At 46.1% G+C, this 16,096-nt stretch overlaps 1 protein-coding gene across 1 annotated transcript in view; it reads right to left on the reverse strand.

The window, feature by feature from the left end:
• LOC134350926 (actin filament-associated protein 1-like 2) overlaps window positions 1–16,096 on the reverse strand; it is a 154,567-nt gene that overhangs the window by 67,588 nt on the left and 70,883 nt on the right. The window contains 1 exon segment of the mRNA XM_063056771.1: window positions 6,156–6,261. Coding sequence (XP_062912841.1) covers window positions 6,156–6,261 — 106 coding nt within the window.

Raw genomic sequence — 16,096 nt, forward strand, 5'->3', positions numbered from 1 at the left:
CTTAGTAATGGCAACTTTCCACACTTCTGCCCCCTGATGCTTTGGCTTGTGACTTCCACAGTGAAGACTAATGCAAAATACTTATTCAGTTCATCCACTATTTCCTTGTCCCCCATTACTACCTCTCCAGCATCATTTTCCAACTTATCAATATTTACTCTCGCCTCCCTTTTACACTTCATGTAACTGAAGAAACTTTTTGTATCTTCTTTAATATTATTGGCTAGCTTACCTTTGTCTTCCATCTTTTTCTTCTTTATGACTGTTAGTTGTTTTCTGTTGGTTTTTAAAAGCTTCCCAATCCTATAACTTCCCACTAATTTTTGCTCTATTATATGCCCTCTCTTTGGCTTTTATGTTGGCTTTGACTTCTGTTGTCAGCTACGATTGTGACATCCTGCCTTTAGAATGCGTCTTCCCCTTTGGGATGTATATATTCTGTGCCTTCCGAATTGCTTCCAGAAATTCCAGACATCGCTGCTCTGCCGTCATCCCTGCCAGTGTTCTTTTCCGATCTATATGCCCAGCTCCTCTCTCAGACCTCAGTAATTCCCTTTACTCCACTGATACATCGAACTTTAGCTTCTCCTTCTCAAACTGCAGGGTGAGTACTGTCATATTATGATCACTTGTTCCGAAGGGTTCCTTCACCTTAAGCTCTCTAATCAATTCCAGTTCATTGCACAACACACAATCTAGAATCGCAAACAACAGGAATTCTGCAGATGCTGGAAATTCAAGCAACACACATCAAAGTTGCTGGTGAACGCAGCAGGCCAAGCAGCATCTGTAGGAAGAGGTGCAGTCGACGTTTCAGGCCGAGACCCTTCGTCAGGACACAGGGTCCTGCAGATGCTGCTTGGCCTGCTGCGTTCACCAGCAACTTTGATGTGTGTTACACAATCTAGAATAACTGATTCCCTAGTGGGTTCAACCACAAACTGCTCTAAAAAGCCATCTCAGAGGCATTCTAGATATTCCCCCTCTTGGGATCCAGCAATAACATGATTTTCCCAATCTACCTGCACACTGAAAACCCCCACGACTATTGTAACATGGCCTTATGTCATGCATTTCCTACCTCCCCTTGTAATTTGTAAACCACATCCTTACTAATATTTAGGGGGTCTGTATGTAACACCCATCAGGGTCTTTTTACTCTTGCAGTTCCTTAGCTCTACCCACAGCAATTCAACACCTTCCAACCCTATGTCACCTCATTCTAATAAACCACAACTAATACCAAAGAAACCTTGTAAATACTGGAAGAATCCAGTCAATATTTAAACATTACCAAAGATCCAAAGATACCTGGTAAGCAAGGTCACCCCCCCCCCCCCACCACCCGGGGACTTCCAAAAACAATGCCCCTATGAAATAGTGAAACATCCCTGGATGTTCCATGTATGTTCATTCAGTTGAGGCACCTTCCGGCTGTACAAACAGACCAACTGCCAGGAATTGAATCCCTGTGTAAATACTGACACACTCCCCAGGGAATCTTATAAATACCAACCCCCCCTCCCAACACCCCCGGGCCGCTCTTTAAATATCACCCTCCTTAAATGCTGGTGTCCTCCTTGAAAACTCCTGTAAACGTTGACACACTCCCCAGGGAACCCTATAAATACCAACACCAACGCCCCCCCCACCACCCTTGAAATGTCAACACACTCCCTAGAACCTCCCCTTCCACAAATACTGGTGCCCTCCTTGAGAACCCCTGTAAATATTGACACAGCCCCAGGGACCCCCTGAAAATACCAACGCACTCTATAAGGCGTGTGGCCAAGTGGTTAAGGCGCTCGTCTAGTGATCTGAAGGTCGCTAGTTTGAGCCTTGGCTGAGGCAGCGTGTTGTGTCCTTGAGCAAGGCACTTAACCACACATTGCTCTGTGACGACACTGGTGCCAAGCTCTATGGGTCCCAATGCCCTTCCCTTGGACAACATCGGTGGCGTGGAGAGGGGTGATTTGCAGCATGGGCAACTGCCGGTCTTCCATACAACCTTGCCCAGGCCTGCGTCCTGGAAACCTTCCAAGGCGCAAATCCATGGTCTCACGAGACTAACGGATGCCTATAAAGCCATAAGACATAGAAGCAGAATTAGGCCATTCAGCCCATTGAGTCTGCTCTGCCATTCAATCACAGCTGATTTATTTTCCCACTCAACCCCATTTTCCATTCTTCTCCGTTATCTTTTATGTTCTCGCTAATCAAGAACCTTTCAACCTCCACTGTAAATATACACAATGGTTTGACCTCCACATCCTTCCTCATCTATGTTCTAAAGGTACATCCTTCTATTCTGAGAATGAGCCCTCTGGTCCAACATTATCCTTTTACGTGACCATACACTATACTGCATCTGCCACTTCTTTGCCCATTCTCCCAATCTGTCCAAGTCCTCCTGCAGTCCCTCTGCTTCCTCAACATTACCTATCCCTCCATATGCCTTTGTATCATCTGCAGACTTGGCCACAAAGCTATCAAAACCATCATCAAGATTATTAACATATAACGTGAAAAACAGCAGACCCGACACTGATGCCCGTAGAACACCACTGTTTGCCAGCAGCCAGCCAGAAAAGGCCCACTTATTCCCACTCTTTGCCATCTGCCAATCAGCCAATCTTCTGTAAATGCTCGTATACTTCCTTAATACCGTGAGTTCTTTTCTTGTTTAGCAGCCTCATACACTGCAGCTTGTCTAAATCCCTCTGAAAATCCAAGTAAACAACATCTTACCAACCACTGAAGTCAGGGAAACTGGCCTATAATTTTCTTCCTTTTGCCTCCCTACCTTTTTAAAGACTGGAGTGACATTTGTGATTTTCAAGTTGGGAACCATTCCAGCATCCAGTGATTCTTGAATGACCACTACTAATGCCTCCACAATCTCTTTGGCTACGCTTTTCAGAACCCCGGGGTGTAGTCCATCTGCTCCAGATGACTTAACTACCCTTGGATTTTTCAGATTCCATAGCATCTTCTCCATCGCAATAGCAGCTACATTCACTTCTGCTCCTTGATACTCTCAAATTTCTGACATGCTGCTGGTGTCTTCCACTGTAAAGAGTGATACGAAACACAGTTTATCCAGCCTTTCTTTGTCCCCCATTACTGTCTCTTCAGTGTCATTTTCCAACATTCCAATGTCCAATTTTGCCTCTCTTTTCACATTTCTGAACGAACGGTATCTTCTTTTATATTAGACGCCAAGATCATAAGACACAGGAGCAGAATTCGAGTCTGCTCCATCATCCTTCATCGTGGCTGATTTATTATTCCTCTCAACCCCCATTCTCCTCCCTTCTCCCCATAACCTTTGACACCTTTAGTAATCGAGACCCTAGCAACCTCTGTTTTAACTATTCCCAATGACTTAGTCTCAAGATCCGTATGTAGCAATAAATTCCACAGATTTATCACGCATCGACTGAAGAAATTCCTCCTCCTCTCTGTTCTAAAGGGGTAGCTCTCTATTCTGAGGCTGCATCTTCTGAATTACTCCCAGAAACCTTCAGCCTTTGCTGCTCAGCCAGCATTTCTGCTAGCGTCCACTCCTAATCAAATTTGACCAGCTCTTCTCTCCTGCCTCTGTAATTATCTTTAATCCACTGTAGCAGCAACACATCCAAGTTTAACCTTCCCTCTCAAACTGCAGGGCGAATTCTATCATATTATGATCACTGACTCCCAAGGGTTCCTTAACCTTAAGCTCCCTAATCAAATCTGGTTCATTAAATAATGCTGAATTTTTAACCCTGGCAGTTTCTTAACTCTACGCACAAGGATTATGCATCTTCTGATCCTATGTCACCTCTTTGTATGGATTTAATTATTTTTTTTTTACCAACAAAGCCATTCCATTCCCCTCTGCCCCCCTACCTGTCCTTTCGACATGGTGTGTATCCTTGGACGCTGAGCTCACTACTGTGATCTTCTTTCAACCATGGCTCTGTAATGCCCACACCATCATACTTGCCAATTTCAGTAAGTACCACACTCCCCACTGAACCCTTGTAAATACCAATGCACTCCTCAGGACCCCCTGTAAATACCAGTGCACTCCCCAGTGACTCCACAGTGTGTCGACACGTGGTCAAGTGGATAAGGCATTTGTCTGGTGATCTGAAGGTCGCTAGTTCGAGTCTTGGCTGAGGCAGCGTGTTGTGTCCTTGAGCAAGGCACTTAACCACACATTGCTCTGCGATGACACCGGTGCCAGGCTGTATGGGTCCTAATGCCCTTCCCTTGGGCAACATCGGTGTCGTGGAGAGGGGAGACTTGCAGCATGGGCAACTGCTGGTCTTCCATACAACCTTGCCCAGGCCTGTGCCCTGGAAACCTTCCAAGGCGCGAATCCATGGTCTCATGAGACTAACGGATGCCTATCAACCCCAGCCACCCCCGTAAATACTGATATTCTCCCCGGAGACCCCCTGTAAATACCAACCCACTCTCCAGGTAACTTCTGCCAATACCGGAAGATCCCCAGGGACCCTGTGTGAATACTGAAATTTTCCGGCACCCCCTTTAAATGTTGTCAGTCTTCTGGGAGGCCCCTGTAAATACAGACTCAATCCTGGCAACTCCTGTAAATATTGACATATTTCCCTGGGATCCCCTTAAATATTGACACACTGTCTATGGACCCCTGCAAATACTGATGCACTCTTTGGGAAGCTCTGTATTTACTGACATATTCCCAGGGATCCGCTGTAAATACCAACACACACGTCATGGACCCCTATTAATAGGGACACACTCCCCGGGATCCCCTGTAAATATTGACACCCTCTCAGGAACCCCCTGTAAATTCTGACATACTCTCTGAAACCCCCTTTAAATACTGATACACTCTCAGGAACCTCAGCCCTCTCTGGGGACCCCCTGTGAATACTGACACACTCCCAGAGACCAACCTGTAGCTACCGACACTCTTCTGAAAACCTCCTGTATAAACTGACACACCCCTCACATGCCCTTGTAAATACAGACACACTCCTGAAAAACCCCTGTAAGTAAAAACGCATTCCTCAGTCCCTCTGTGAATATCAAAAAAACTCCTTGGGACACCTCTCCCACCCATTGACACACTCTCTAGGCCTTCCTGTAAATAATGACTCCCCACTCCCCCTGCCCCGAGACGACCTGAAGATATCAACTCCCTGGGAGCACCTCCCCATACCCCATCAATACTGAAGATGTCCTCGGGACCTCCTGTAAATACTGCCACTCTCCTGGGGACCCACCATATTCGTGTCAAGGCCACTGCCGTTTTTGTTCCACATTTGATCCAAGATTCATGAGTTCAAGCTACAGCATCTGAATTAACAGCTGACACTAAACCAGGCAGTATTCAGACCATAACAGTGCAGGTGATGGTTTACCACAGGGATGGGTGCTGAAGAGTAATACTGAGAAATGTTTCGGAGAGAATGAGGAAGAGTCAGTTTTGCATTGTTGGATTGGGGCCACTAGTGGTGAAGTGGCAGGGCAGGAGAAAGCAGTTTTGAAAGGCAAAGACCATTCTGGGGTTTACCAATGGAGACGGGGGGAGAAGGGCAGGGATCCAGGAACAAGAATGGTTCTCAGGATGAGGGATCTGGCTACTTGCAAAGATTACAGAGCCTGTTCTCTGGAGGAGATGGCTGAGGGGAGCTTTGATAAAATATGTATTACTGTAAGTCTGTTCCCTTGTGCGGAGGACTGAGAACTTAAGGTCGCGGGTGTCAATAGGGAATGAACTAAACTTTTCATGCTCCATCTAGCTGGAATCTGGGGCACTCAGTGTGTAGATGTGGTGGAGGCAGACTCCATTATCACCTTCAGCAGGGAACTGGATGAGTACATGATGGGGAAAAGTTTGAGGTCTTGGGAGAAAAGATTGTTGGATGGAGTAGAGCTGACTTGGCAAAGAGCTGGAGAAAACACAAAGGGTTGTAACCATTCTGTAATTCAAGACTTTCTCCCTACACCAACTTAGTCCAAAACCACCACTGAAAACAGGGGCCCATGGACACACAGAAGGACTAGGTCTTCTGCAACAGCCCAGCAATCTACCAGCCATTTCCTGGATGACCCCCAAGACTCAGAGGATGGATGTCGTCCACATCTCAAAAAGAGGCTTTCCCCTCCCACCAACGCACCTGTTGAGCAGCGGGCAACGGAGCACAGTGGGTCTGCTCCCTCATACGAGTCGTCAGCGTGGACCTGGTGGAGATGAGCTGGGACGGAAGGAGTGGCAGCAAGGCTCTGTGAGGAGAAGACCGTGAGACCATGAGACGAAAGAGCAGAATTAGGCCACTTGGCTCATCGAGCATGGAATCTTAACTTTCCCTCTCAACCCCATTCTCCCCATAACCTTTGATATACTTTCTAATCAAGAACCTATCAACCTCCGCTTTAAATTGAGAGGATTCTGGTAAATTGGGCCATTGGTTAATTGAGACAGTTGTTTATTTGGGACAAAACTCTTAAAAAAACAAAAAGTAAATCAAGAAAATAGCCGTGATTCCCTTTGTTTATTTGGGACACCGTGTTGCTTAATTGTGACAGGAGACTGTTGCCGAACAGTTTCTAACTACTTTCAGTTGCATGTACTTAAACGGCTATTAGACACTACTAGTGCTTAGAGCAAACAGTTTTTAAATAGTGTCAGTTGCGTGTGTTTGTGTTTAAAAAGCAATGATTTTTGTCACGGATAGTTAGTGAGAAATTAGCAGTTAGACAGTTCAGAACTGTTTTGCCCACTCCAGTTTTAAACATTCAGGCTTGCAGATGCCAGAAACGGCCGGGAGTGAAAATAAAATGGTTTCATTACTTCAACAACAAACGAATTATGGAGAATTTGAAGTATCAACAGTCATCTTGAATGTTGCAATGAGAATGAAGATTTGTAGGATGCAATCGTCAAAATCATTGTGTGAAGACAGTCCATTATCTGCACGAGGGGCCTAGGCTGATTTTGCTTATTTTCAGTCAATCGAAAGGACACAGTAGCATGCACTGGGTGAATTCCTCTCCTGATAACTATTAGGAACTAATACACAGATTTATAGTACTGTAGTAGTGTTGATAGTGTTCTAATTTGTTCTGTATTTCATTTAAATACAGTGGATTCAGGGGTGGCGCTAAGGTGGTGCTAGCTGGTGCTATAGTCCCAGCAGAAATTGCAATAGCACCAGCACAGCACCACCAAGAAATTAACTGAAATTTCACATACAATTTACGGCTGCTTTCTCTGTATAGTTTTGAATACAGCTTGTTTCTCCAGTTGATCTAGTGAAACAGCGCCCCCAATTACCATAGCACCCACGCAGCAATAAAGTTATAAACTCTGTCAGATCCAATCTACACTTCTACTTATTCATTTGTTGTCAATGTCTTGCCGTTGCTGTCCTCAGATCAGTTAAGCTGATCTAAGATCACTTAAGGTGGCGATGTCACTCACTCTCACTCACGTAAGAGATTGATAGTATACATCCAGGCGCAGATCCATGGTTTCGCGAGACTAACGGATGCCACACAAAACACACTGTGCTTTTACAAGCCAGCGTGGGCCTAGCACGTGCATTATTTTGGCCGGCGTGAAAAATGGATCGGTTTTTAGTGAGAAAACGACCTCATCCAGAGGAATCAGTGGTGTCTCAACCTGAGCCTGTCTTAATTGAAAGTGACATGCAGAAAGAAGTAAGTGGGGATGAGGACGACAGCAGTTCATTGAAGGAGTGCGAGGGTGAAGTAGAGAAACAAGAAATGGAGCGGGATTCGGAAGAGAACATGGATGAAGCTTCTCTTAGTGCTAGTGGGAATACTGTTAGCGATGTTAGCCAGCAGCCTGAAGAAGGTCCCCTTCGGCCAGCATTGAAAAAGTACCCTTTGCAACAGTTTGGCAATCAGCAAAGGAATTTTATTCGTGGCTGGTTTGACCTGTACTCCTGGCTGGAATATTCAATCACAAAAGATGCTACATTCTGCTTCGTATGCAGGCATTTCCTGCGTGGAGGACATGGGTTCCATTCTGAGTCTACCTTCACTGTCACCGGTTACCATAACTGGCGGAAAGCTACAACAGCTTTCAAAACCCACCATGTAAGTGCAGCTCCTAAGTTTGCTATGGAAGCACGGGCCAAATTCAGATTGAGAAAACAAGACGGTTCAAGATTGGGAAATATGCTTGATAAAGGACATGCAAAGATTGTCCAAGACAATCATGAATATATGAGAGTAGTAGCTGAGTCTCTACACTATACTGTGTGCCAAGGCATTGCCCAGCGAGGACACCGGGAGAATGATGGATCTGGCAATGGGGGAAACTTTGTTGAGTTGCTCAGTGTAGTTGGGAAATTTGATAAGACTGTAGCTAAAAAAATAGAGGACAATCCTGGAAATGCAAAAAATCACCCATCATGATATCCAAAATGAAATTATGGGTATTATGGCAGATATGGTCAGACGTCAAATAAGTGCAGAAATCAAGGAGGCTGGATATTTTGCCATCATGGTGGATGAAAGTAAAGACTTGAGTAAAAAGGAGCAAATAACAGTGGTGGTGCAGTATTTGAATAACGAAACAGTGTTTGAAGAATTCTTGCACTTCACTCCAGCAGAAGGGTTGGACGCAGTGTCGCTTCTTAAAAGCATTGAACAGACACTCGCCCAGTGTGTTATTGATAAGAATGCGTGTATAGGTCAGTGTTATGATGGGGTGGCAGTGATGTCCGGGTGAAATAACGGGGTACAAGAGAGGTTCAGGAAAGAGGTCTCGCAGGCATTATATATACACTGCCATGCTCGCAGACTTAACCTCGTTTTAGTGGATGTTGTGAGCAATGTACCACAAGTGGGTGAGTTTTTTGAAACTGTGCAGCTGCTTTACAACTTTTTTCAAACTCTGTTGCACACGATATTTTCATGAAGAAACAGAGAGAACTGGAATCAACTGCACAGCCCGTAGAGTTGAAGAAATTGTCAGATACACCCTGGGCATGGCACTATACAACTTTGTGGGCTATAAGGCAATCACTCCCTGCCATTCTAGCTACACTACAGGATATTATGGGTCCACCAAATGCATGGAGGAAAACGGAGGCCAGAGCTGTAAATGGACTGATTGACGAGCAGTTTGCTTTACTTCTCACTCTGTTTGAGGATTTATTCCGAGTCACCAGGTTCATGTCAGACCAGCTACAATCTCCCAGTTTGGAGCTTTCATCTGCTGTGGAATTGGCTCAGTCTGTTATCGATGCACTCTCAGCAAAACGGGGAGAGGAATCATAGAGTGAAATTCAGACAGGAGCTCGGGACCTGTGCGTCAAGGCCGGTATACAGAGCAGACCACATGAAAGCAGACAGGCCCAGCCACCCCGCCGCCTACATGATTTTGTTGTTGAGGCCCAAACTGAACGCACACCGGTCACATCCTCTGATGACCTTCGCAACCACTGTTTCTATCCGGTTATAGACAGACTTCTGACTGAAATGAAAAGACGGATCTCAATTGAGACTGGGGGTGTTCTGACTGGAGTCTCAGCATTGAGTCCCAAACACAAGTTCTTCCTAGACAAGAATTGTCTTTGGCCAATGCCCAATACTATGGAGTGACTGAAGTGAATCTGACTGCAGAGCTACATCAGGTTCAGCGTCTGCTGGAAACAAAACAAAAGCAAGGGCAGACAGTGAATGACACGATGGAATTTCTAGCTCTAATGAGACCCTACTACGATGCATTTATAGATTCATACAAACTAATCTGCATATCACTGACTCTACCTGTGACATCTGCCTCATGCGAACGGAGTTTCTCTTGCCTCAGACGCGTCAAAAACTACCTAACGAATAGCAGCGGCGATGCTCGGAACAGTAACTTGGCCCTGTTGGCCATAAGCAGCCGGAGGACCAAAGTACTTGACATCCAGAAAATCACTGATGCTTTCGCCACCAATCACAACAGACAGATTGTGTTTCTCTGAAACCATCAATGGTGAGTGCAGTTGTTTTTTAAAAAAATTTAGGCCAGGACTAATGCCGATTATTATTATTATTATTATTTTATGGTGGATACCCCATAGTCCTTATGCTTCCTGCAAATCCTAAAATATTACATTTACTGTTATTGGTTTGCTTAGACTTCCAAGCCGTGGTTCTGTTGATTTTTGTTTTAAATTCAATAGCCGAATTAATTGAGGTATTGCATGGTCAGAGTACGATTTGTCCAACTCCTGGTAAAGCCTTGCAGCTGTTGTTTGCCTTATTTGACTTTAATAACAGTGTATATTTTGGCATTGTCTGTCTATGTAATGCGAATAGCAGTGGACATTGTGGGTCAGTGTTGTGTTTTTCAGTTGAAAAGCACGCATCTGACGCTGAATGCGGGATTGGTGCCTGATTCACGTTGTGCGCTGTGGGTCGGATACTCTGTTGGTTTGTTTGTTTATGCTCTGTGTAGCCCAGGTTGTCTCCGATGCCGTTGACACTGTAACAGTTCACTTCCATATTAGATCTATAAATTGCTGTTGCTTGTGAATCAACAGAGGCATTTATAGTAGGCACATAATGCTTGAAACTGACTTTTTAACGTCACCCATCTGGACTTGCGAATACAACACATCCCTCAGCACCATCACTGAATAATTCAGCCCCACTGTAGCACCAGCAAGAAAAAATCTCTGGTGCCGCCACTGAGCGGATTCCAGTTAATTGATGTCACATGCAAAGAGTTACTGAAGAAAAAGAATTTCAGGGTGTATATTAGATTAGATTATGAGGACACTTAGTCCTCTTTTATTGTCATTTAGTAATGCATGCATTAAGAAATGATACAATATTCCTCCGGTGTGATATCACAGAAACACAGGACAGACCAAGACTGAAAAACTAACAAAAACCACATAATTTTAACATATAGTTACAACAGTGCAAACAATACCATAACTTGATGAAGAACAGGCCATGGGCGCAGTAAAAACAGTTCAAAGTCTCTCAAATGTCCCACATCTCACGCAGACAGGAGAAGGAAGAAAACTCTCCCTGCTATGCCCAACCACAGTCCGACTCCGAGTCGTCCAAAAACTTCGAGCCTCCGACCAGCTCTCCGACACCAAGTACCGAGCACCATCTCTGCCGAACACTTCAACTCCAGTCCCGGTCGCCAGCAGCAGGCAAAGCCGGGGATTGTGGGGCCTTCCCTCTGAAGATTCTCGATCACACAGTAGCAGTGGCAGCGAACTGGGCATTTCAGAAGTTTCTCCAGATGTTCCTCTGTGCTTCTCACATCTGTCTCCATCACATCAGAACTGTACATGGCATCCTACTTACAAATACGATATCATTTCACCAGAGAGCTGCGCGTGTTGCGTCGTGTCGCCATCTTCTCCTCCCTCCTTTGTATACATTTCTCTGATATTAAATGTACCCATTGAAACTGAAGCCACAGGTGAGAGCTGAGTGTCTGGTGAGGAACAAAGGTAACATTCAAGACGATTGTCGATCCCTTCAAATTCTTCATAGTTCCTAACCTGTTGAAGTAATGAAACCGTTTCTGGCATCTCCAAGCCTGAATGCTTAGAACCGCGGTGAGCAAAAAGGTTTTGAGTTGTCTTACTGCCTCTTTCTCACTAACCATCAGTGGCAAAAATCACTGCTTTTTGAATACAAACATGTGCAACTACTTAAAAACTGCTTGCTCTAAGCATGGTGCACACGACTGATGCTACATAGAACCTGTTTGGCAAGTCTCCTGCCCCAATTAAGCAGTATAGTGTCCCGAATAAACAAGGAGAATCCCAACAACTTTCACAATTTGTTTTTGTTCTTTAAGACTTGTCCCAAATAAGCGGCTGTCACGATTAACCAATGGCCCAATTAACCAGAATCCACTGTACATAATTTGTTACTCAGTTAACCGGTAGTTAGTCTTTATTATAACTTTTTAATTGTTCCATGAAACTTCAGCCAATTGGGGCAGCCGCTTAATTGATCCAAATGTTCTGGTCCCGATGTGTCCGAATTAATCAGAATCTACTGTATAGCTCTGGTTTAAATATACCCTTTGGATAAAGAAATTCTCCCTCATCTCTGTTATAAAGGGATGTCCTTCTTTTCTGAGGCTGTGCCCTCTGGTCTAGACTCTTCCACTGTTGCAAACATCTTCTCCACTTCCACTCTATCAATATTTGGTTGGTAAATTCGAAGATGAGAGTTACACCAAAGCCAGTGTTTGGGAGCCACTGAAAGCAGCAGAAAGGGTTATAGATGGAGCAACACTAAAAGCTGATTTATACTTGTGCGTCAAATGGACGCCGTAGGTACGGCGCAGCTGCGAACCCTACGCAGTACTCTACGCAAACCCTGCGCCGTAGCCTAATGCGCACCTCTCCCAAAATGTAACTACACGTCGCGGCAACGCAGACCGAAACAACTGTGATTGGTCCGCTTGGTAGCAACTCTGGCTGCAATGCTTTCCATAAAGCTTTACAGACCTCCGAAATTATGGAGGACACATTTCGCTTTTACGAAAGACCTACATTAGTACCTGTTTTCGTTAACCAAAAGAGGATTTTCGCTTTTACGGAAAAAGACGCTCCCTTTAAACTGGTTTACCCCGAGGAAGACTACCATGACCACGAAGCCTTGCACGGGCAGGTGTGTGCATATGCGTGTACGTGCTGATTTTTTTTTGACAAATCGATTTTGGCTCAAAATTCCCGATTCTGTTAAGTGACACTACACTGTACACACAGAAAATTCACCCTCCTTAAGTTTCAGTCGCCATTGTTTGAAGTTTGAGTTTCTTCGTGTTGAGTTTCAACACAAAGAAACTCAACACAGTGGCACAGAAACCCCACCGCCAGCTAGCGTTTTGGCGGTGAATTGCAGAGCGACGCAGACACACCAACACACAAGGATAAATGCTCGCAACGGCGTAGCCCACTTGCGTAGGCTACGGCGTAAGCTGGTACGCACAAGTATAAATCAGCGTTAAGTGTGGTCTGTGGGACTCGTCTCAAAACCCTCCTGAGGTCAACTCCTTTATTCTCAGTGAACCAGCACAGCAGCTGCCTCACGGGCCCAGTGACTCAGATTCAATCCTGACCTCCGGTGCTGTTTCCGTGGAATTTGCACGTTCTCCCTGTGACTGTATGGGTTCCCCTGTGTGCTCCGATTTCCTCCCACATCCCAAACAAAGTGGGCGTTAGTGGGTTAATTAACTGGCCTTGTCTCTGGTTTGTGGGCAAGGGCTGGGATCTGTGGGGAGTGAAATGGGATTAATGTTGGATGAGTGCCAATGGGGTGGGTGATGGCCAGCACAGAGTCAATGGGCCGAAGGGCCTGTTTTCCCACTGTATAACTCTACAGACTTCGTCTTTCCCGTGGCCAGCCCAGCAGCATCAGTGACCAGCAAACTGCAGACTACTCCAACCGGAGCCCAGTTGCGATAAGGCCAGAGATGGGTGCACGTGGCTCCCTCCAGCTCAGCTCCAAGGTCACCAGATGAACTCAGCACCCAGTGGGGCCAGTCCCTCAGAAATGAGCAAACTAAAGGAAATAATGGCGGCACTGGTAGCGTGTCGCGATTACAGCGCCAGTGACTTGGGATCGATGCCACTGTTGTCTGTAAGGATTCTCCCTGTGCCTGCCTGGGTTTCCTCTGGGTGCTCCAGTTTCGAAAGATGTACGGTTAGCAGGTTAACTAGTTATCCGGCTACAACTGGACGGCACGGGCTTGTTGGGTCACAAGGGCCTGTTACTGTGCTGTGTCTCTAAAATACAGTTTAGTAAAATAAAAAGTGGAAATTATAAACAAAGCAGATTCTGCAGATGCAAGAAATCTTGAGCAACACACGTGACACGCTGAAGGAAGTCAGCCAGTCAGGCGGCATCCATGGAGTGGAATGAACAGTCGATCTTTCAGGCCGAGACGTTTCATTCCTCCACCTGCCTACCTTCCTGCTCTAAATGTCACCAATAGCGGTGGGGGAGGGAGACTCCAGTGATCCCCTGGGCGGTTTCCACGCCCTCTGTGGGGTCTTGCGGCCTGACGCCTTGCAGCTTCTGCACACACAACGATGGAGTCAGACGCAGTCTCGGTGCTCCTGTAGAAAGTTGTTAGAGTGGGGGACGGGAAGCCTTGCACGGCTCTGTGCCCGTTTATGCCCCTCTACGGCCGCGGTCTGACTTGCTGAGTCTCTCCAGTATTGCTCAGGAAATAACGTGGTCTGGCTCAGGCAACCGGAGACGAAGGGTTCCGGCCCGAAACATTGACGGATCGTTTCCACGGATGCTGCCCGACCTGCTGAGTTCCTCCAGAGTGTTGTGAGGGTTACCGGAGGGTCCAGTTGCTCCCATCCGGGGAACGGTACCGCAGCATAAAAGCCAGGGCCAACAGGCTCCGGGACAGCTTCTTCCACCAGGACATCAGACTGATGAACTCACGCTGATATTTGTGTGTTATATTGACAGTCCTGTTGTACATACTACTTATTATAAATGACTATAAGTTGCACATTGCACACTTAGACGGAGACATAAAGAGTTTTATTCCTCATGTGTATGAAGGATGTAAATAATAAAGTCAATTCAATTCAATTCAATTCCCATTCCTTTAGTTTGCAGCATTCCACAGATAAAGAACTTGTGGGAAGATCATATGTCACAGCTGAAGTAATACAGTAATAGTGTGCTCGGGTGGGAGAATTATTGGGGGAAGAAGCTGACTAATGTTGCCCTGGAACTAAATGAAGTAGGGGTTTGTTTATTCCTAAGCATCTTAAACGGAGACACAGAAAGCAAGACAGGAGGGCTGTGTGTGTGAGCTACTGGGAAACATAGCAGCAGCAAATTCAGGTAGTGATGTTGGGCCATGAAGAAGTCCTGGAGAGGTGGCTGGTAAGAGTACTCATAAACTTGCGCAGACGGTACAATACAATTCTTTACGTTTAACACTGAGGACGGGCGAAGGTACAGCCCTGGGTTTCCTCCTCATTCAGTACCTCCCCCCACCCCCCTCAACAACTGTGCCGCCGTCCCTCAGCACTGCACCACCGACGTTGTGGCCCGAACTCAGTACTACAACCCCCTCTCACTGCCTCCCTCCGGTATGTCGGGCCGCCAGTGCAAATGCCGGTACAGGGTAGAGCCCCCCAGCGTAATCCACGGGACAGTGCGATCTCCGGGACAGCGCAGGGTCACCCAGTGCAATGCCAGGGACGGTGCGGTAGACCTCCAGCGGACCAGCCAGTTGCCGGGACGTTCCCTCATCCGGAGAGCCTTTTGTATCTTTATCGCCACAATCTGCCCCCTATCACAGAGCAGTCGGGATGTGGAATGCGAAGCTTTCAGTCATTATGGGGTCAGAGTGATTAGTGTTTGGTGGCTCTAATGGCCTTTGATATGTTCTCTGTTTATGTGGGTGTTCCTTGTTTGGCTGCAAGTTGTCCAGACATTAAGTATTATTGATTTCCTGCGTCTGATAGCATCAGAGCAGCATCAGAACCAGTGCTGAGGAAGCAGGCAGTGTTTATAAACAGGGCGTTTGCCTCCTCTTGAGAGTTTCCCAGCCCCTTTTGAAGATTAAACTTGCTTTCATCTGGAAAAGCAAATACTGTGGTTGACAACTGGTTAGAGACAATAGTGTTTCCAGTAACAGGTCCTCAGGGTTACTGGTCCCTGCTCAGGCAGCAGGCTGCTTCGCTGTCAACGTAACTCTCCTGGCTGAATGGGGAGTGCAGGGAACCACTACGCAGCCTGACACGGTAAAAATGATGTGCTTCGTATGCTTCCCTTTGTTAGTTGAGGCCTTTAGTCCAAGAGTTTGCTCTTGTAAGTTACATCTGAAGTGCAGCATTGAATTATGGTTGCCCCATCGTCGGAGGCTTTGGAGAGGGTACAGAGAAGTTTACCAGGATGCTGCCTGGATTAAGGGGAGGTTGAACGAGCTTGAGTAGTTGTCTCTGGAGCGACAGAGGCTGAAGGGGTTCTGATGAAAGTTCATAGACACCGAATAGACTGTCAGTATCTTTGTACCAGGGTCGAAATGTCTTATACCAGAGGGAATGCAATTAAGGTGAAGGTGGGGGTAAGTTCAAGT

Source organism: Mobula hypostoma, chromosome 8 (assembly GCF_963921235.1).
Source record: "Mobula hypostoma chromosome 8, sMobHyp1.1, whole genome shotgun sequence".
NCBI lineage: Eukaryota > Metazoa > Chordata > Chondrichthyes > Myliobatiformes > Myliobatidae > Mobula > Mobula hypostoma.